This window comes from Ammospiza nelsoni, chromosome 4 (assembly GCF_027579445.1).
Source record: "Ammospiza nelsoni isolate bAmmNel1 chromosome 4, bAmmNel1.pri, whole genome shotgun sequence".
Classification (NCBI taxonomy): Eukaryota; Metazoa; Chordata; class Aves; order Passeriformes; family Passerellidae; genus Ammospiza; species Ammospiza nelsoni.
In genome coordinates this window covers 19,643,401-19,666,033 of record NC_080636.1, presented here as the reverse complement: position 1 = coordinate 19,666,033, position 22,633 = coordinate 19,643,401, and the positions used below count along the sequence as shown (strand labels likewise).

Here is a 22,633-nt window from a genome sequence, read left to right as displayed (position 1 = left end):
GACCACACTCACATCGGTGGATGTCACAGTGAGGACCCTGTCCAGGTCTTCCACCAGCTGCTTGAAGGTGGGTCGCTGCGAGGGGACGGCATGCCAGCACTCCCGCATGATCATGTACCTGCACATGGGGACATGGCACAGTCACATGTGGCCAAGTGACACCCACCCACCTGCCCACCCGTCTCCAAATCACTGAAGGAACAGCTGTGGCCAATGCAGCTTCAGCCACGGCCAGCTGGGGGGAAGAGGAGGGTTTTGTGGGGCCATGGTCCTCATTACTGATCATCTGATGGTTTTGTGGAGCCATGATCCTCATTAGTGATCATCTGACACATGACCATGCCCCTAGAGCAGGCGGAGGACCTGTCCTGAAGGTGACACACCAGAGCTACACCCCACGTGCCACCTGCCCAGTGAAGGGAGGTGCTGCATGTCACTCAGCAGCCTTGGGCTGAGGAAAGTCTACCTGGAGATGGCCACACCATTTCCCAGTGGGGATGTCCCAACAGCCCAGAACCCTGAGCCCAGTGGGGTGTATTTGGCCTCAGAGGGAATGGGGAGTGCAGCAAGGTCAGCCCCCAGCACACACTCACAAATCATGGGTGCAGTTTGCAGGTTTGTCCATCCGATGGCCTTCCTTCAAGAGCTTGAAGAGTTCCTCAACAGGAATTCCTGGGTATGGAGACCCTCCCAAAGTGAAGATCTCCCATAGTAGCACTCCAAAAGACCAGCTGGAAACCACAGAAAGATCTTTAAAATTCAATGAGGTTTTTTTTCCAAGCCCCCCCCATATCCCATCCCCCTTGCTTGGCTTTATTTCTGTGCAGCCATGCATAGCTAACAAAGTCATCAATAGCATGACTAATTGCCTAGGCCATTTTTACTAGTTACTTGGAGATCTCTGCTGATCCAACTCAATAGCAAAGAAATCCCAGGCACCAAGTCTGAAATTGAAATGAGCATTTAATCAGATAGGTGACAGCCCATCTATCACCGCCAGCTCTTTGTTAGGTCTTCCACCAGCTCCACTGAATGGAACAAATCAAATTATTCATGCACGGCTTCACTGAATTGCAGGCTTGGAACCACAGGCCACTAATTGTGCAAGCTGATACCAAAACTTGCTTGTTACAACACCCATTTCACTGGCCAAGCCGGGGGAAAAATACCCCAACAAAAATCAGCAGAGCACTAATGTTACACACTTCAGTCCTGCAGCTGTGCTCTGGTTAAAAGTCCTTTTTTCAAAACTATCTTTTGCCTTCTTCATTTTCTTTCTAAAAACAGCGATTATCTGTCTCTGTTTCGCTTTCATGCACACTCAGTCTCCCATTCTCTAGCTTTGATTTATCTGTCATGCCCTCTGCAGCATTACCTAAGCAAGGAAAGAATGATTTAAGATCAATAAAAGTCAAAATATCTGAAAAATACAGAAATAGAAAGGATTTGTTTGTCCAATTGTGAGCGGTGAGCTCTGGGGAGAAGGCAGGCTAGCTACAAAAATGCTATTATTGATCAAATATTAAAATAAAAAACTAGTGTATATGTGGAGCTGCTTCAGCCCTTGCAAAATTCAGATGTGTTACTGATTTACATGTAAGGAGTGCTCTGCTGTTTGGTCACTGTGCAGAGGCACTAAAACAGATGAGACAGGATTAGAAAAAAATAAAATAAATGAAATGACAAAATTAATCTGAGACTATATTTGTTGAATATTCTTTGATCAATTTTAACAAGAGAGAGAATATTTCAAGCTCATTCCACATACTTGACTGAAGTGTAACAGTCTGGGGCAAATTTTTTTTCTCATTAGGTTTTTTTGGCACAGTATTTTTCAACTGCTGGATGAATCACCTCATCTATAAAGTGGACAAAATACCTGTCCACTTTCCAGTAATTTTTCAGCAGCTCCCTAGAAACCCTCAGATGAAAGCAACCAACTAACAGCAAAATAAAACCACGTGCGTGAAGATGCAGCTTGGAATAAATTCCTGCACTTTTGCATCCCCAGGCACTCCAGCAGAGAATGTGCCCTGGTCATGCTTAGCGGTACTTTTGTCTGTAAGATACTATAGGTGTTGATTTCCCTGTTGTATTTTTTTTTAAAAAGTGAGGGTTTGCTTACACATCGCTCTGGTGAGTGTAGACCCGGTCAAACAAGGCTTCTGGAGCCATCCATTTCACAGGCAGCCGACCCTGTAATTAGGAAGACAATGGGAACATCCCATCAGCATATTCCCCCAGCCACAATGGCACCATCTGAATCTTCTTTTCTAATCCAGTTTGAAACATTTTCATTAACAACCACATCTGCCTTCCCGGTCACTGGGCAAAGCAGCAGTGGCCATATAAACAGATTAGAGCATTTGATCCCCTGGATCTTCACTGACAATCTCTGCAGTGAATGCTCTCTGTAGAGGACTGTATTTCACTGCCAAGGCAGGTTTAGCATATCAGTGCATCTAAAGCTTTGCATGGGAACAGCATCCAGGGCTCACAGATGCAGTGAACTCTGTGGCAGAGCATGGGACAACATTTTCCATCTCTTTGTCTGGAAAGTAGAGTTGACTCCAAGTCCAAACCCAGTTTAGGCTCAACTTGAAGGGAAACTTCTAAAGAGTGAAGGCAAGGGCCAGGTCCTCTAAGAAACAAATCCTGATCCTGCTGGAGGCTAAAGGAGGAGGTCAGATCCCATCCTACATCAGGGTCAGAAACACAGACTGCCATGTGAGAAATACAAGATGAGAAAGGCTAGATTAATCATAATTCTCTGGGGCTTTTTGTTTGGTCCCTGGAGGGAGACAGAAAGTACTGTTTTTTGTTTGAACCATGATTTGGATATGGAGGAATTTTGTCCTCTCCTCACCCACTGTGGGAGACAACTAGAGATGAGACACAGGCAGGGTATACAAATGGGATTATGCTCTCAGTTGTTCCACACAGCTCAAACAGAGAAAAATCCATCCGATCTGTGATTAAAGTTCCCAAGAATTGTTATTAATTTATGATTAAGAAATCCTGGCAATTAAGGAAGATTTCTGATATGCTATTGAAGTGGACCAGGATGGACATGGTAGACTTCAAACGATTGCTTGGACATTTAAACCCCTTGCAATCCCAGGACCCGCAGGTTCTGATTAAAGTTCCCAAGAATTGTTATTAATTTATGATTAAGAAATCCTGGCAATTAAGGAAGATTTCTGATATGCTATTGAAGTGGACCAGGATGGACATGGTAGACTTCAAACGATTGCTTGGACATTTAAACCCCTTGCAATCCCAGGACCCGCAGGTTCTGCACTGCCCTTAATCTTCCCCTGCCATCTCCTCACTCTGTCCTAATCAGGGTTTTCCCTCAGGGCTCAACATCTGCTGCAGGCTCTGAACCAAGACACAGGGCTTCTTCTCTCAGCCCTTCACTTGTAAATTCATCTCTACAGAAAATATAAACAGCTCCAGGCCTCAGCCCTTGTCTGGGACCATCTTCTCACACTTAGCAGTGGAGTCAAGAAGCTCAGATGCAAAAAAGAGAGAAATACGTGAAAGACAGGTAGATCCAGGTATACAAGAAATGACATTCCTCTGTCAAGGGCTCTGGTGAGACAGAAGTTAGCTCCTTGGGTCGTTTATGAGCAGTAGTGGAGCAGACTGGAAAGGGCTCCATTCCTGTTTGGGAGAAACCTGAGTTTCTCTTAGTCTAAAGCATCCTGGTCAGAGCTGAGACCTCACAACCAGCTGCTAGCAGGACCAGGATCTGTCAGGATAAAAACAGATGGTGGATAGACTCCTGGGACCAGCCTATCTACAGTCCCTCACCAGGTGAAGTCCTTGTCAGATTTCTTCCTCCTAAGCCCCTCTAGGAAGGGAGATGTGGGACAAGGGCCTCTTGCTGCAGGGATGACCGAGCCCCCTGCCAGAAGGAGAACTGTGTGTACTTGGCAGCTCTGTACTTACATTGGTGGTTTTCTTGTAATAGTCAATGTTGTGAACGTCTCTAGCGAGGCCAAAATCAGCAATTTTCATCACATTATCTTCAGTGACTAACACGTTCCTGGCTGCCAAGTCGCGATGAATGCACTGTGAAAGGTGAGCAAGCCAATAAATTCGGGCTCGTTAGCTGGAACCAACGGCACCGTGTGGTTTATGAGCTGAGCTGCTGTTTCATTGACTCCCAGGCTCATAAAGCTGTGGGCACTGCTCAGCTCCTGGCTCTGTGTGTCACCACACCACCGTGCCTGCTCAGTGGGAGCCACCTCTTAGCAACACTGAATTGGTGGCCTCAGAGCCGGCATGGCCACGCACGTGCTTTTCCTCTCCAGATGGGATTTAGGGATGAGAAAACCAACTTCCCTCCCCTGGGATGGGCAGCCGCTTTTCTGTGCTGGTTCCCCCAGGAAGGGAAGTGCAGGGTGATGTTTGGGGATCTTCAAATTAAGGTACCCCACTACATCCAAAATGCACAGACTCACAGAATGGTCTGGGTCGCTGGTGCTTTTATAGGCATTTTGTGGGTGCTAATGGTCCTGGCAGGTGACAGCTGTGCAGCTGCATGGTTCAGGAATGCAGCCTGCATACGGGGACTTTGCATATGGATGAAGCCTCCAGCTTCAAAACCCCAAGATACTTCATCCAGCAATATTTGGCCTCTAAAGGGAGAAGCTTGCAATGTTTTGCCTGGGGTTGTCCCACACACAGAGCATTCCCTGCCTTTGAACGCGTGGCTTTGACCAAGGCTTCTACCAAATAAGGTTTCTCAACTCACCTTCTGAGATGCCAAGTACTCCATGCCCCGTGCCACCTGGTAGGCACAGGAAACCAGGTCCTTAAAAGTCAGCTGCTCCTCAGGCAGCTTGCAGGTGTCAAAGGAATAGTCCATGCCAGGTGGGCGCCGTGCCCTGAGGTATTCCCGCAAGTTCCCCTTTGACGCGTATTCCACCAACACGTAGAGTGGTCCTGCAAGGAACAGCACATCAGCATCCAGCAGGGGAAGAGCTGACCACCCAAATCTCATCTGGGCCAGTTTGGGCAGCCAGTGATTACAAAGAAGGGAGGGCCAAATCTGAGCCTCCCACGATCCTGCTACGTACCATCCTGTGTGCAGGCACCGAGGAGGTTAATAATGTTTTTGTGCTTCCCAATCATTTTCATCATTTCCATCTCAGAGACCAGGTCAGAAAGGTCTTTGTCTGTGGCATCATCTGGACAAAGTAGAGGAGGAAAACAAAAAAATGTCAGGAAGAAAATGAGTGTTTAGGGGTATAGTTACAACTGCTGTGCAGCCATGTGGGGCTTTGATGGGGAAACAGTTCTCAGATTATGGAAGTATTTGGCTTTATTCTACTTTGGAAAGAAGAATCAAAATAAAAACAAAACCTACTACCACGGCAACAAAAAAAGACAAAAGAACATATAAGTGGAGGTAAATGTTCATATGGAAATCAATAATGCCTTTTGTCTTCTGTTTCATCCTCACAAGTAGTAAAGAAAAAAAATTCACATTTTGGTACCTGGTACCTGCTCTTCAGATAGTGTCTGTCCCTCAGTTCTAGGGGACAGCAGTTAACGATGGTGGAAGGTCAGGGCTGGGAGGGAATGTATTTTTTGGATGAAAAGTTGCAATTTCTCTACAAAAATAGAAAAATCTATCTACAAAAGTAGAAAAATTGGCAAAACCTCCCCAAAGGAATGTTTTGGTTTGGAAAGATGGAAATGCTCCTAACTTCCAAAACCAGCTTCAGAAAAGACCGAGGGAAGTGTAAATGTACCAAACCTGTTTCAGATAAGAAATGAAGGAAATGTAAATTAACCAAACCCATTTCTCATAAGAAATATTGTTTTTTTTACCCAATGTCCCCCCATGTAACCTCAAGCCCAGGCTTCCTCACTGTCCTGCTTGCTCCAGGTGAACTCCTCAGCTGTCTGTGGATACTGTGCCTGGGGGCAGGATGGGAAACGGAGACTTATCCAGAGGAGCCCACTGAATCCCCCATTTCTGTCTCCCTTTAACTTCTCAGGTGTCTGGGACAAAGCTTCCTCAATGAAAAAGTTCCTCAAGAAGGAGTTTGTCAGCTGAAATTCCGCAAACTCCATCTGAGATTGCTGCACAAGCTTTTGGTAGAACAGGCAGCACTAGTTAGGGGAGGAGTAAGGAGTAGGCTGATTCATGGAGCTGGCTAGAAGTGAGAGGGATTCCCCTTCTTGTCAGGGATGCTATTACCCCCTGGCAGAGAACTGGGTTAATTCCCAGTCCCTCTTCCTGATGGGATTTGCACTTTTGCCTGCTCTCCAGGGACAGCCCTCACCCCCAGGCTATGTGGGTAAAGGGAAGGAGAGGCTGTTCCTGCTTTCTTCTGTTTGTATCTAGTTTGAATAAAAGACTTAAAAGAGAGGCAGAGAGGAAATCCCAGTACAATATGCTGTTCGGTCCTCTGTGGACTTCCCATACCTTTCAGCATCTTGACAGCAACTGTGATGGCCTTGTTTGGCTTGTCCTTATCAATCCCAATGGCTTCTGCCATCACCACTTGGCCAAAGCAGCCCTCGCCAAGCGGCTTCCCCAGGGTCAGGCTGGAGGGAGGAACAGACAGGAATGTTAGGGGGCCCTGGTGTGGGGACACTCCGAGCAGGCACAGAGACCCCAGCCCGCGGCTCTGACTGACCGAGAGCGTGTCAATTCCCACTTGGGATCTGGAGGCAGTTCCAGCTCGGAGACGTTGGCCAGCATGGGCCCGTCGCTGGAGGAGAGGCGCGTGATCCGGACCAGCGGCGTGTTGGAATTCATGGAAGAGTTGGACTCCAGCGACACCTGCTTGGGTAGAGCAAATGAAGTGTTATTGCCAACTGTATCTCCAGGCCAGGCCGTGGCTGAGATGGATCACTGAGGAGGTTTGAGCTCTCTGGGCCTATGGACAGATTTCTGGGAATTTCTAACTGGGAAATGCCCCCACCCTTGCAGAAATCCACTCCTTTAGGCATTTGTGGTCAAGTGTTTAGCAGATGGAAAAGAGGGACAGGTCAGCCAGTGCCCTCCAGTATGAGGAGGTGTAACCCATCCAGTTTTGTTGCATCTCCACAGCCCATACAGGCTATGAAGTGACTTCTCCATCCTGGCACTGTCAATGCCCACTGGGAGCTTGCAGCCAAAGCTTGAAATCTGTACTGTACCCCTCACTGTGGGGTTTCACATGCTGTCTTTTGGTCCTGCCCCTCTGCAATTTCATGCAGCGGAACATCTCTAACTTCACAGAGGACCTTTGCCACCATCACAGGAACAGCTCTGGGCTCATCAGTGACATCTGTGAAAGCAGGAATGAGCACAACCAGTGCTTTTTCTCCCCAAATCCCCACTCCTCCAGGGAGCCTGGACTGGACTTCCCCTGCCAGATGTGTTTTCTGTGGCACTCACAGCTGCACTGCCAAAACCTCTCGGACAAGGCAAACAGCAGTGGGGGCTGCTCACGAACCAGTCAGCTGCCACCTCTGCCAAAGCTCCATGGGCATAGAAACAAATAAAATATTATTTATTTTACACTTCTAGGCTGCAGCCAAATTATGTCCCTCTTGGGCAATGTTTTTTTGGTGGAGCTTCTCACCTAGAGAGAGAATTTCAAAGAGATGGAGGAGGAAAAAAAAACCAAGGAGGGATACCATAGAGGGGAATAGGAATCTTGTATCTACTTTCTGTTACCTGTCTCTTGAGTGGGAATTTGGAGACTTTCTGAACAGTGGGGGTATTCATGGCTTTTTTGTTTGGCATTTTCATCCTCCAGACAATCACCAAGACCAGCACCAGGAGAAGGAGGAAAAAGCCAGTGCCATAACTGAGAATGCCAGTGTACACTGATCCCGAATCATCCATCTCCATGAGCTCCTCGGCTGCAGGGTGACAAGAGATGGCAGTCAGGACAGGCTGGGCAGCTGCCCACACACAACTACACACATACAGCACAGGGAATCTGGGCAGAACTTGTTCAGCTATGTCAGTGTCAGTGACTTTAGTGAGGGACTCTCCCAGGCCAGTGGTTTTCCACCTGCAGCTGTAGCTAAAACATTAGTTCAGTTTGCCTTTTTTGGGGTCATTTTACTTTGGGTTTTAAGAGCCCCCAGCCCACAGATTGAAAACCACTGCTCTAGGCTGAAGGATCTTCACATGTCTGTGCTGTCCCTCTGACCAAGATCTTGCTCTCTCCACAAACCCACACAAGGTGGCTGGGATGCCTTGGATGTGCAGGACTGGGTTTGCTGCACTTTGCTGATTCAGATTCTCCAACAAACATTTCCACCAGACCAGTGCCTGCCCTGAGGGACCAAGGGGCTTGAACAGCACCCAGCAGTGAGGATGAAAGTCTCACAGGGAGAAAGTCTCAAGGGAAAAATCTGCTTAATTATTTAATGAAAACTTAGTTCTGTTGGGAAGAGGCTGGAAGGTCTGTCCCAGAGAGGTGGCATAGCCAGGAGGGTGATGGCATGAGCCCATCAGCAGTGGCTACCTGCTTGCAAGGCTTCTTAGAGACCAGCATAGGTCAGCTGTGTTTTCCCCCTTGTTCCTTTCAGGACAGGCATGTTGACCAGAGGAAGGAGGCACAGTGGGACTGATTTTCTGTCCCCCAAAGGTGTGCTGGCATCAGAGGGACAGTCAGCAGTGGGAAGCTTTATGATGAAGTCATGCTGGTGTGGTTTGCTCAGGAATGGGTCGTGTCCATTGCTGAGCAGTCCCTTCAGCAAGCAGCAGGAGCCTTTCCCTGGCAGCAGCAGGCTCTGTTTCAAGTGTTTGGTGGCAGAGCCCAGGAGGACATGGAGAAAGGGCTATTGGTGACATTTGGGGCTGCTCCAGCCTGTGTGCCAGCTGTGAAGGGCCTGATCCTGCCAATGGCTGTCTCCTCCCACATGACAGGATACCAGATTTCCTGGGATCAGGCACTGTGGTTGGCACTGCAGCTGCCTTGCCCTCTGCTCTGTCCCTCCTCCTGTAGCATGGACAGGGCATTGCAAGCTGAAGTTCCCCAGGTGGGCTGTATCCTGCACCCCTCTCTGTGGGGGCCTGCTGCTGCTCAGACAGCTGTCCTTCACTGCATCTGACTTCAAAATAAAGTTCTACTTTTTGATTTTTGGTCAGTTTTCTCCTGCATATTTTTTGCTTAAATAAGAGATGTGAAATCATAAACTGTAAAAGCAGAGTGTGAGTCAGATGAGACAATATCATGATATTCTGAAAATAACAGAGAAATTAGTCTTCTAACCAAAGGAAATGTTTTCTCATCCAGTGGATGTCAGAAACAGAAACAGGATCAGATCAGCTATTACAGAGCTGGCAAATAAACAGAAAAGATCAGCAGATCCCACTGGCAGCAGGGCTGGGCAAGGAGGAGACCTTCTCAAGCCCCAGTAAAAGTGATTACATCCAAATCACCCGCACAGATAAAGTCAAGATTAGAAATGCCAAAGTTCCCAGTTCCTAAACACATCCTGAGATGGATGTGTTGTGAGATGGACCCAAATGTGGTCATGACTGGGTAAATCAAAGTGGGCTCTTCAGGATTTTGGGTGCCTTTTCAGTAGGGGGGTATTGAACATACCCAAGGTTTGCTTCTGCACTGTCTGCAAGGCACAGCACCTATGAGATTCAATGTGAATATTGCTGGTACTTCCCTGGACCATGCTCAAGCCGGCCCTGCAGCCAGAGGCAGATTCAGCAGGTGAAGGGGGCAGCACACCTCATTCCCCCTTTTGCAGAACAGCTCTCTCTGTCGCACATTCTGTGCTGGCTTCATTGTCAGTAAGAGCTTTGCACATGAAAGGACCACAAAATTGAGGTCACTCCGGCCTCGGGTTTCAAGCCCACTGCAGCTTTCATCGATCCCAGCTGGAGCAGGCAGCATGCAATGCCCCTGGGAGCCAGGACTCCTGTGCTCTGCCTACAGATGACTCTCCTTGACCTTCTGTTTGAGATCACTATCTTGGCCTGCTCATCCATGAAGTGGAAATAATGCTACAGGCAGGGAAGGGTGTGCTCACACCAGACACTTATGCATCTAATTTTAGGTTATGAGGTCAGACAGAAAGGATCCTTCATAAGATGATCCACAGTTCATGTCCAATTTAGGTGCCCTGGATCATCTGATGGGGAGGTTTTCTTCTCCCACTGTCAGTGTAAGAAGACAAAGCTCCTTATTTTGGCACTTAACAGCCCTAAGAAAGAGGCTGTTAATACCTCCCTGTTATTAGACAGGAAAAAAAATTCTGTGCATTTTATTGTATCATTACTGCAATAATTTAAATTTAGAGATGCAATGCAAAAAGAGTCAGCTGCAAGTATGCAACAGGGGTCTGCAGCAAATCCCAGAGAAGAGACCTCTCTGGAAAACACCCCTGCTGCAGCCTCTGGGAACTTGGCATTTCCAAAGCAAAACATCCTGGAGAGGGAGGGAGAGGCCAGCACAGAAGGAAATACCTGGTAGCACCGTCAGCCAAGCAGAGTGATGTGAGAACCCAATAGAATTCCCTGCGAGACAAGTATATTCCCCAGCATCCTCAAAAGTAACATTTCGCAAGTACAGAATCTCTAGCTCCTTATCCGTTGTGTTAACACCTGCCGTCTAGGGGGAAAAAAAACACACACATATAGAAAGAGGGAAAACAGAGAATAAGCCACATTCCCAGCAAGTGTGAGGACACCACAGGCAAATTTCAAAAGCAGATTAAGGTGGTTCTTTTCTTTTTTTATTATTATTTTCCAATGGCCCATCTTCCGCATTTATTTATTCATTCCCCTCTGCAACCTGTAGTCAAAAGCAAAAACAAAAAAAAAGTTCCCTTCACCAGGTTCTTACTCTGTCCCACTAAAGAAGCATGCAAGCAAAAGCATCCAAATGAAAAATTGCCCCCACAATATTGACTGGCTTTGGGTTAGTGAGGTGAGTACAGGAGTGGGGAAAGAGAGATGGGAAACGAGGACAGTCAGAAAGAAAGGGGGAAGGAGGGGAGATGTAGTGGGGAAAGATTCAAGTGCTGATCAGAGGAATATACAAACATTATGGTTCATGAGTTCATTGAAAATATAGAACTCTAGAATTTTTTAGAATTTCTTCAGTGGGCATCTCAAATCCATATATTGATTACACAGACCTTGACACTGCAGTAAAAATCTGGCTGATAACCAAAGGGTGCCTGTCAGGAACTTTCCTGCAGTGGTACTGAATAATACAGCAGTCAAACCCTCTAGGCTGGAGTCAAACCCCAGAGCCCATGAGACTGGTTCTCCTCTCTAGTTAACATGTTTGCTTGCATGAGCCAATATTGATATTTATTTCTCCATTACTTCTCCAAAGGACAAAACTGATTAACTCAGTTTTGTAGGTGAAAACTCAAAACAGTTTGGTTTTCCAGAGCTTGGAACATCACAGGTCATTAACATGCAATTCTGTTATCAGCACTCAATTGTAAAGAAAGGAAAGGAAAGGAATAAAAGTATGAAAAGTTGATAGGAAAATTTGACAGTCATTTTATTGTGGGAATTTTTCCATGGCAATTGCTGTATAGGCGTTACAGTCTTGTAAAAAAAAATTAGCAAGAAAATAAGATAAAGCCATTCAGCGTCAGTTGACAGGGTATAATACAAAATGAATAGTAATTTTAATCACTAGATTCTTAAAAATGTTATAGCTCATTCTTGCAGTTGCCAGGGCCTTGGGACAGAGTCTGTGGTTTACCTGGTTTTGGTTTGCGAATGTGGAGCCAAAATGGCTTTTCGGCTATGCCTACGAAATTGTTGGCTCTACACAGATATTCTCCTTCATCTTGTTCTGTCACATTGAACAGATTTAGGTTAGCATCGGCTTCAGCGTTTTTACTGATCCAAGACTGCAGGAATAGACAGAAACCTGAACTTCAGTAAACCAAACAATAGCTGCACGGCACCTACATCAGCTAGGATTGACTGCACGGCTGTGGTGACATCCCCGGCTCACGCTGGGCTGGGACACCTCACCCATCACCTGGCTGGTGAAAAGAAGCTGCCTTTGGCCCCCAAACCAGCTGCAGGTGAACTCCCTTCCCTTCACACATGCCATTTTTTTGTAAAAACAGACCAGTTTGCCCCTTCTCCATCTGACAGCACTCAAAGGCTCATGGTTTCTGAATAACTCCGCAGACAGGAGCACCAGAGAGAGGGCTTAAAGCAGAGATTTTTGTTTGCAACCCGGCTCAGCAAATACTGTTTCAATTATCAGATTCCAAAATAGAATTTGGAAACAAAATATAAGCAGTGGCGGTCTGAAACTTGCTGCTGACTTTGCCTTTCAGAAATTAGCTGTAATTTTTTCCACTGCTTATAGGAGCCTCTTCTTTACTAAATAAAGTGGTGTACATAAATCAAACAAACTTCAGACTTTTAAGCAATGGGTTTATTTCTCTTCTTCTATGCTGCCACAACAGCACACCAGCTTTTTCCCTAAACACCAAACAGTTGTTTTTATTTTGGCTGAAAATGCATAACTGTTTTAAGTGGCTTCAGAAGAAGCTTCAGTTCTGGAAATGAAAATAAAGCAAATGTCTTCTCTGTTTTGGTCTTACACTCTCCAGCCCAGGCTTGATGCCTTTCGTTTCCAAGCCTGATCCTTCCAATATGACTTGCAGCTCATTAAAATCATTGGGGCAGCTAGCTCTGATAGGTTATTAGGAACTGAACCCAGAGGAGGCACCAGAGAGGAGCCCCAGTGTCCATGTCTGATGACCAACACCACCAGTTTTGACCTGAGCTCATCTCCAAGGCTTACGTGCAAGTCTGTCTGCCCTGACTAGTGGGGAAACGTGCCTGCCTGCTGCTGCTGCCTTGTTTATAATAAAACCAGGCATGTTTCAATGCAGAATGTACTATTTAGCTTTTGACAAAGCTTGGGCACAGTGTTGCCAGCCCCCCTCTGTAACTGGAATGCATTTAGTGCTCTTCTGCAAAGAAAAAGGGGTTTTCTTTGATCACAAATTAGCTCAGGCTTTCAGGAACTGATGCAGGTGATGGCTTGGTTTTGTCAGGCTGTTTGAAAAATGGTTTGAAAGTACAGCATTCAACTTATCCATCTGGACTTGGGTGGGGTTTGACACCCCCTCACCCTCCCCTTTAGATGTAGGGGAGGAATTTCACATGCTGGGCACCTCTCTGTCTCCCTTGCTGCGACGGAGCATGGGATATTCCCCACACTTAAACTGCCCCAAAGCAGCTCCTACACTCCACAAAATCTCCTGAAAGCAGGAGGGAAGGGCAGGCTGATAAAAAAGCCTTATCTCCCTCCCAGGGCAGGAGAGAGCAGTTCTGTGGGCAGGGGGTCTGTTAACAGCATCCTTGCCCTGCCAGGATGCTGGGGCAAGGCAGCAGCACTGCCTGGCATGAGGGAAACAGCTCCATAACACCAATGGACAGCCCTGAGACCACAGCAAGATCATTTTATCACATCTTTACATATAGAAAACAAGCACACCACATTTAAAAAGGCAAAGAAAAAAAAAATCCCTGCAAAGCTGGGCCTGACACAGCTCTGTGGAGGCCCAGGACTGGCGCACAAAAGATGCATCCCAAAATGGAAATGCTCCGTGCCCCAGCGCTGATGCCGGCATTAACACAATTCAAAGCATTCCTGATTAACCAGAAGTAGTAAATAGACGTGTGCTGGTCCTATTCAGCAAAAAAACATAAAACCAAACAAAACTTGTGCTTTCAAACGCCTGCCTGTGCTCCCCTTCGAGGAATGCGGAGCCTTTGCCGTCCACAGAAGAGGAGGTATTTGGCAATTCTAATTACCCACCCACCCCGGTGCTGCTCCAACTTAATTTTAAAACACTGTTTATAAGGACTATTTATATGTTCTCTGCCACAGTAAAGCAAAATGGGGGCTTGTGCTTGTGACACAAGGCACTGTTCACAGCCGCTTCGCAAACTTCCAAAAGGTAGCACTTTATCCCACAGGGACCACACACGGAGCTCGGAGACTATATGAGATGGCATGTGACACAACCAGCTATTCAGAGCTTGGTGCTGGGCTGTGAAACCAGGGGGAAATTCAAATATGCATAATTCAAACACATTTGGAGAGGTGGCGAGGAATAAAAAGTTTTCTAAGCTCGCGAGAAGCACATGTTGCCAGTCCTGCAGAACTGTCTCCAACCATTCCTTCCAACCAATCTGTTATTTCAATCTGTGTAATTATTTCCAGGGTCTCTGGCTTTTATTATAATGTATCTGGCTGCGTTACAGTTTTGTAGATACTGTCTGATAAGTGGTGGTTGTTTTTTTTTCAAACTTCATACAAAGAGAAGAGGGGTGTGTGCAGCAGGATGTGCACAGGGAATGTCCACACACAGGACAGCCTCAGCTTGAAGCTGCATATACAAAATCTGCTTTCAGCACTAACTGCAGAGCCAGAAAAACTCCATTTGGCTCTATATATTTTAATAAAAACCACCACATGATGCCTTTAACTGTTTTTTTTTTAAGTATTTTAGAAGTCCAATGTGCTTCTCACTCCCTATTCCCTGCTTTTATATTTACATTGGTTGAGGGGAACCAAATCCCCTGGCTTTGTTGCCTTTCAAGAAAGCATTTTAACAAAGTAAAGTCTTGCTATGTACTTTTTGCTCAATTGAAAAAAAAAAAAAGGCTTTTCTGAGCATTGATAACAGCAATGTTCACAAATTTAGTGGCTGGAACAAGATTACATTGGCTCTCAGGTGCTGGTAGTTCAGCATTATTTGGTATGTGCATGCTGCAATGTGCTTACTTGGAAAAGGAAGAATGTGTTTTAGTTGGGAGACTTTTATTTTAATAAACCCTGAAAATACCTCCATTGAAGCTGTGGAAAAAAAAAAAAAAGGGTATTTTTACAATTTTAGGCCAAATGCAATCTGACAGCTCTTTCATTAGGCTGCATTTCTCACAATTGCCTCAGCTCTTACAACTTTGCTTATCTGTGCCACCACAGTAGTATTGTTATCTCTGGCAAACAGAAGAGTTTGGAATATCGATTTCAGGACATTTTTGCTGTATCCCCTCCAAAAAGAAGAGCAATCCACTGGGCAGGCTTACAGAAGGACTGCCCTGAGGGTGAGAAGGAGGAGCTTGTACCAACCTTCAGCACTGTGACATAGGGGGTTCCATCGGGTCCGTACTTGCTGCCATTGACTTCCACGTGTTTCAGCCACTGGATGTGAGGCTGGGCATCGCTGTAGACCTTGCAGTGAAATTCCACATTGCTCCCCACCACCACAGTCTGGTTGGCAGGGAGCCCTGCTTGCAGGATTGGTCGGTGGGGTGACCTTTCTGAAAAACAGAAAAGAGGGGAAATCCTAATTTACTTGCCTTATTTTTCCCCCAGCAAGTATTCTCCTCTGAAATGTTAATCTTCTGGCTTTTCAGGGGAAAGGGCACAAATTAGGGTGTCCTGATCACTGCTCTACCCAGGGCTTCTCAAGCCAGATGGGGAAGGACCACCTGGGAAGGGAGGTGGCATTTCAGCCCTCCCATTCCTTCTCTGGCCCTCTGCAGACCCACTAAGTAATTTACTGATCACAGATGTGAGCCCAAATTGTTGGCCAAAAAGAAGCTTGTTCTGGTTTTAGAAGACACACAATCCAACACTTAGGGAAAGAAACCAAGCTCCTGCTCCCCATATCCTATCAGGCAGCTATTCCACAGAGCCACAGATGAGCTGTTGAGGGAAAGCAGAGGGGTCTCACCTAGCACATCGAGCTGGTAGGTGTGCCTGATGTTGCCATATTTGTTCTCCACGACGCAGGTGTAATTCCCTCGGTCTGACGGCACGACGCTCTCCATCACCAGGCTCCACTGCTGGTGGCGCAGCTGGGAGAAGAAATCAAAACACTTAAAGACCTTGCAAACCAATGAAAAATCACTGAGCTTCCACACACTCGGGCCCCAGAGGAAGCCCGAACATCATAAGGACCCGTGTATAAGGTTAATTACAGGAAAAGGAGAAAGTTTTTGACAGAAAGAGCCATAAAGTTCTGGAATGGTCTGCCCGGGGAGGTGGTGGAGTCACCATCCCAGAAAAGACTGGATGTGGCCATGGGTGCCATCGTTTAATTGAGACGTTAGGGCATGGGTTGGACTCGATGATCTTTAACGTCTCTTCCAGTCCAGTGATTCTGTGAATTCTGTCAAGTCTTAGTGAGAAAAGGCATTAAGACCAATGCAAAAATGATGCAACACAATGTAACACATTGAGATTTCAATGGGGAGTTCCATGTTTCCACAATAATCACAATAACAAAGCCAGCTGACAACTGAATGTGGCACCTCCCACTAGATAATGACTTCAACAGGCATCATATAGGATCTATATTTTATGTATTTTATATATTTTATTATTCTGAGCTGTATTTTAAAATGTGTGTGCTCCGGAGGCAACAGGTTATGGCATTTGTCTGAACAGAAACAGGTTTCTCAACTGAGTTAGTCTCCTGAATTCCCTCTAAAAAACAGGAACAAACATGTCCAGCCTCTAATCTGGTCCCTAGGATGCTTGGCCAACCGTTCTATTTTGGCACCAAGTTTTATACTAGCTGGTTTTCTGGATGTGGCTCATGTCCAGAACTGATGGTGGTTCAGTAGCAGAAGGGAAAGCACAGCCCCTGTCTCCACCCTGACCTGCTGCCCTGTGATCTCAGCTAGAACGTTTGTTTCTAATGATTATAGAGGAAATAATGAATATGGAAAGCAAATCTTGAATTAATACAGAAAGCAACCAACAGTAACAAAGATGACTTCAGGGTGCATAGCATATGAAAGCTCTCCAAATCTCTGGATATTAATTTGATGCCTTCTGCCGCCCAAAGCAGAACATTTAATTTTATTAAACATTTTGAAGGTGACCCCAAGGACACAGAAATAGGAGATTTACAATAATGCTGCACTACAGAATGTCAGGAGCTGATGGAGAAAAACAAGGGTGTAATTGCTTCTGGAGATTTCTTGCTGCAGCAGGTGAACTCAAATATGAAGTCATTTAACCTCTTTTGCTACACATAAATTGCATCCACATGCTTTCCAAAGAGGGCCAAGTTGCAATCAAAGCCAGAACTTTGCAATGAGCAGGTTTAAAACCATAGGAGACTAGACAGCTTAGTTGCAAGATAAGCAAGCAAATGTCATTTTAACAATTTGTAGACCTCTACAGCCCTGAAAAAAGCATTGCTGAGCACCCCATTTTTCAGAACACTGCATATGGCATTTCTTTTCATTTTAGAGTATGGGTATCAGGAGGCTGTGGCCAAACATTTTGTATAGACGTCTCAGCTGTGGCAGATGTCTGGTCAGCTCTGACTGCACCTCTGCCCACCCAGGATGGCACAAATGGAGGAGCTCAATGAAGGAGCAGAACCAACATCTCACCTTTTGTAAAGCAACATCCATCCCCCTTGCTGCATCTCTGTAACTGTGTGGAAATTACAGAGTGAGAGAAGCTCTGAGAACAGAGCCTGGACCCCGAGCCCACAGCTGAACACACCAGACTGTCAGGGAAGTTTCAATGCAAATTTGTGGCTGTTCAGTGGCTCATTTCCACACTGGCATGTCTCATAGTTCTGTCTAAAGGCTTCTTTGAATCCTCTTTTCAGCATTGCAAAATGTTTGCATCTGGAACCCCCAGGAGCTACTCCAAGGAAATGGGGCTCCAGACATATGGATGACTCCCTAGTCTGACCTATATTCTAAAACCAGGTCCAAATTAGGTGTTTTACAAAGGATGCACTTTCAAAGACACTTTTATGACACTTCCAAAAACTTCTCTTCGCCAGGTTTGTGATGGAACTTTGAATAGAGAAGAACCTGGGTGCACAGAACTTGTTTGGAAACTTGGGAAGACATTTTTAGTTTTGAAAGCCTTTGGCAAAAGATAGTAATTCTCATGTTAGGATAGTCACTGCACTCGATAAAACACTAGAAGTGACTTAGTGCAGGCATTAATCAAGTGGGTGAGATACTGGAAATCCCTCTGGTTTATTTGGTGTCGTCATTCTTGGCTCCTTGTGAAACAAACACATTTACAGACACACTTGGAACCTCGTGTTTGCCAGGTATGCAAGTCAGTGCAATGGTCTGGGGAAGGGATAATCCTCCATCTCCCCTCCCCCTCAATCTTCCCTTCTAGGGTCATTTAACACACACAGGCTTACAATATTAGAGATTCCAACACGGATTTAACCATTAATGCTCTTTGGGAAATTTCATATGATAAGTCATATGAATTTCTTTCCTTTACCAGTTAAGAATGAACTGTAACAAAACCAGGTTAGCCTGCCTATCATGTTTTCAACACTCACCCTTCCCTCTTGCCAGCTTTACACTGGCCAGTCACACAGATCTAAATGCTATGTGCAAGGGGCAGATGTGGAAGACTGGACAGCTTTATTTGCTGACAACAGACTTCTCACAATCAACATTAAAAGTCTTTCACACACTGAAAACAAATGAGAACATTCCCAGCTCAAGGATTTCTGAGTTAAGACCAGATCTCGAGATGAAGCAAGCCAACCAAACTCTGCCAGATCTGGATCTTGCCCATTCTTTTCAAGCTGCCTAATCCTGTTATGAAGTTAAGTTGTAACAGGGAATTTAAATCTTAAATACATGAGATACCAAGCAAGTTTTCAATCCCCTTTTCTGGTTCAAATCTCAGCTGATATCTATCAGTATATTTATACTGGATGAGATTTACACTAGATTATGTATATCTGTGGCTCATGGCCAAAAGCAAGCAAATAAAGGAAGGAAAATTACAGAGAAAGATGTCTTTATATCAAGAATGGGACAAAGAACTACACCTAGACAGGGAGCTTAAACCAATCTTCCTGTAATTGTCCTGACATTGCCTTCAACAGCTCTTTTAAGCATTTACTTGTTGCTGGAAGGTGCCCCCAGAGAAACAAAGCACAGTGATGCCAAAAACTCACTACTGTGTTTCGGAGGATGAAATGTGTCAATTTAAACTCAAAGATAGATTAAAACTACTGGAAAGTGGGATGGGGAATTGCTTTCAACTTCAGATTTTTTTCCTGCAGGCATAATTTAGTGCAGCTGATGTGACACAGTTTGGTAAAAGCTGTTGGAATGGTGCACGCAAGCCTGAAAACACTTCAGGATGATCCTTACAGCCTGCAATTAGTAAAAGATGCTTGTGCTTTGTGAATGTCATCTGCTGAAGAGCAGCTTACCCCCAGGAGCTGCCTCCCCACTTCTTTACCCTCCATGGCTTTTCAGAAGATCCAAACCTGAGCGTGCTCTCAGCCTCATCCAGACTGGAGCAGGGACCGGACTGAGGAAAGAGCTTTAAAGGCTTCACTGAAGCCATCACAAAAGGCTCTTTCAGGAACAGGTCTGAGCTAACAGGAAAGAAACAGCCCAGAACTGTGGGGAAGGGGGACTTTTTTTGAACCCCTCTCTGGTTTCTGGAGCATGGCACACTTTGCATGCCCAGTCCCCTTTCAAAACACTACGAATGTGGCAGGCATCAGCACACAGCTATTCCAAGTTCTGATGAAGGTGCCTTCCTACAAGGCACCTTCTCTCCTTAGTAGCAGAGTCCAGGGATATGTCAGGGCTGGGAGAGTGCAGGCAAAAGTTGCTGCTCAAGAGTCCCTCCTGCTATGATGATTTTACTATAATGAGCTACAGCAGTTTTATTGTCCCCAAATAAAACCAGAAAAAAAGAGTTGGACTGTGACCTCAAGGGGACAAAGTAATAATAACAACAGCAGCAAAATGTGAGAAAAGCTGATTTTCCTTTCAAAATCTTGCCATAATTCGTCATATAAAGTAGCACAGAGACTTCTGGTTAATTAAATAATTTGACTGCGGTGGAGTTTTGCATCTCTGAGCTCTATCTGTAAACATGAGCCAGAGCATTTTCCAGAACACCTCATGGTAGAAAGGAAGCAGGAAGAAGAAAGCAGCCAAGGAGCAGATGCTATTACTCTGGCAACAAGGGAATCCAACACTTGACCAAGGGTCAGTGATTTATACCACAAGAATGTTAATGACTACCAGCATGATGATCCAGCTCTTTGGTGAGGTCTTTCCTATACCTTCAAAGGACACTGAATAGGTTTTCTTTGAGGGCTGGGAGCAGCTATGGCTTGGTCCAACACATCTCAAAGCACTGGGCTCATCTCCAGAAATTAGGACAGAAGTTTCTGCTCCTGCTTTTTCATCCCTGTTCACAATGCAACCATAAACCCAGCCCCGTTTTTACCTACTCCCCTGAATGACCACTATAGACAAACTCAGAGGGAATTAGCCTTTGATCCCAAAGGACAGCAGCCCTTTTTAACACTTTTGGTGCCAAGCAATTCCAAAGAGTGCAAGGACCACCTTCATTTCTACACACTCAGGACAGTGCTCTTAAAACTACCCATATGCAATACAATTTTCTAGTTGGTAGAAACAACAAAAAAAATTGAGATCCAAACCAAGACCTTACCTTAATGCCCCCAATCCTGTGCTCCCCTTTGAACTCCTTGCCATTTTTCAGCCAGTAGATGGAAGGGGTTGGATTTCCACCCGCCGGGCATCGGAAGCGAACGGTGTTGGCGGCGGGAACTGCCAGCAGCTTCTTCTCCATCTTATCTGGCCGGGTCCAGAAGGGGACACCTGAAAAAGGAAAAACCAAGCTGAACAGGCCCGTTTCTGCAGCAGAGGATATCAGCTGGTGTGCAGATGCATTTGAGGAGTCTTTGGCGTGTGCAGATTGACAGTTAAATTGCTACCTGCTGCCGTTAAGATAAATGACACAGAAATGCTTTCCAGCTAAATGACTCTCATTGACATAGAGAGGGTGTTTGCATTTCAGTTTTGCGATGAAAGGTTCATGACCAGGTTCTTGTCTTGGTAATGCCAGTATAAATCTAAAGTGGCTCCTTTTAAATCAACAAGTGGAGTTATCCCAGATCAGGATGAGAATCTCGTCTCAGTGTGTAAAAAGATACAGATGTACCTTTGGGACATTGGTAGCCAAGAAGCATAAACAGCAGAAAGATGTTAGAACTGTAAAAGAATGTTGATGGGCCAGCAAGGGAGCAGACAAAATGTATGAGCTGAGTGCACTGGAAAATGTTCCTCCTCAGTGAGTACTAATGTAGTGTAGCCTCCTTAAGGGAAGGAAAGAAAAAAAACGCGCCAGTACCAAACTGGTTTATCGTGTTTATGTTCTTTAAGTACAAGTGATTTTAGTTTTAAAGATTCATGTTACCTTTGAACAGGGATACATTTTAAAACACCAGTGTTAGCATGAGATACTTTTTATAATCTGCCTCAAGTACAGCTATGTTCCTTGGCTGTGTTACAAACATTACATATTAACTCCAAATTAAGGCAGCAGCAGCGGCAAACTCATTATGCTGGGAAGAAAGAAAAAGTTTTTTAAAAAAAGCCTTCCAAGCTTTCAATTCTGCTTAAGGCAACACTGCATAGCTGCACATGCTGTGTTTCCCCTGCCACACCAGGGCCATATCCAGCCCCCCCGATCTGGGCTCCACACCAACAGCAAAGGGAGATGGGGCAGGCAGGGTCTGGGCTGCAAATAGCAAGAAGGGGCGCAAGGAGTGTAAATGGCATCTCCTCCAGTTGGGTAGGAAAATCTCACCGACAAGGAGCACCTGCTGCAGAGGCACATGTGCCTCTGGCCAAGACAAACTGAAGGCATTGGTCCTCCAAGAACTGCCCTTGAGAACATGACAGCCACCAAAGCTGTTGGGACAGCCTTGCTGCAGCCTCTCCTGCAGTGGCGACAATGCTCAGAAACACCAGCCAGCATCACAGCCCCATCTCAGTGCTACTCTGAAGCCCCTGTAATTCCCTGCTTAATGACAAGCGTGTACAGTTTTCCCTCTTGTTGCATCCCTTTGAGATGCATGGGAACTGCTCCCTTTCTCCAGCACTCTCTGATGCATTTGGCTGCATGATTCCCACCCCATTACAACTCCAGTAAGTCAGAGATTGACCCCACCTTGGTGTAAGTCCCCATTGTCCCCCATGCAGGCTCCCTGCTGCATTCCAGTTCCAAGGATATTGCAGGGAAGGTCATACTGCTCAGCCAAGGCAAAACATGCACCCATTGGTTTTCAGCACCTGCCAACACTCTCCCTATGTTTCCTCCACCTTGCAAAGTCCATGAGGAACTGGATGCCAGGAGCTCCATCCAGGATGCCCCTCTATGTGCTAGACAGAGCCCTGCTGGGCACACCTCATGTCCCATCTGCTTTCCCAGCTCTGCAGTGGGATGGCTGGACACAGGTGCTTCAGTAACACCATCTCAGGGAGGGAAATCCACTACTGAGGGTTTGAATGTGCCCCCAGCCTGCCTTGCACAACAGTGTGATGCTATCAGAGTCAGCCCCACATATCAGAGGGATCGGCACTCGCACATCCCGCGTACGCCTCACGTTTCAAATAACGAAACTGCTTAAGGCCCTTTTCTTGCCAGGATCCTGCAGAAGCATGGCTGGCACAAACAACAGCAAAAGGAGGAATCCCCGCAATTCCCATGGCCCTGGAAAATCCCAGCCACAAACCTTGCTGTGAACACACAGCACATCCAGGAGGCCTGAAGTACTGCATGATAAAGTGAGCTAA

At 45.9% G+C, this 22,633-nt stretch overlaps 1 protein-coding gene across 1 annotated transcript in view; it reads right to left on the bottom strand.

Moving 5' to 3' along the window:
- The window catches only part of FGFR3 (fibroblast growth factor receptor 3), a 55,172-nt gene that overhangs the window by 3,105 nt on the left and 29,434 nt on the right, over positions 1 to 22,633 (bottom strand). The window contains exons 5-17 of the mRNA XM_059470996.1: positions 20,484 to 20,653; positions 15,724 to 15,847; positions 15,117 to 15,307; positions 10,451 to 10,595; positions 7,688 to 7,875; positions 6,660 to 6,805; positions 6,446 to 6,567; positions 5,088 to 5,198; positions 4,763 to 4,953; positions 3,955 to 4,077; positions 2,126 to 2,196; positions 594 to 731; positions 13 to 118 (exon numbers count right to left, since the gene is read on the bottom strand). Coding sequence (XP_059326979.1) covers positions 13 to 118; positions 594 to 731; positions 2,126 to 2,196; positions 3,955 to 4,077; positions 4,763 to 4,953; positions 5,088 to 5,198; positions 6,446 to 6,567; positions 6,660 to 6,805; positions 7,688 to 7,875; positions 10,451 to 10,595; positions 15,117 to 15,307; positions 15,724 to 15,847; positions 20,484 to 20,653 — 1,826 coding nt within the window. The remainder of the gene's footprint in view (positions 1 to 12; positions 119 to 593; positions 732 to 2,125; positions 2,197 to 3,954; positions 4,078 to 4,762; positions 4,954 to 5,087; positions 5,199 to 6,445; positions 6,568 to 6,659; positions 6,806 to 7,687; positions 7,876 to 10,450; positions 10,596 to 15,116; positions 15,308 to 15,723; positions 15,848 to 20,483; positions 20,654 to 22,633) is intronic.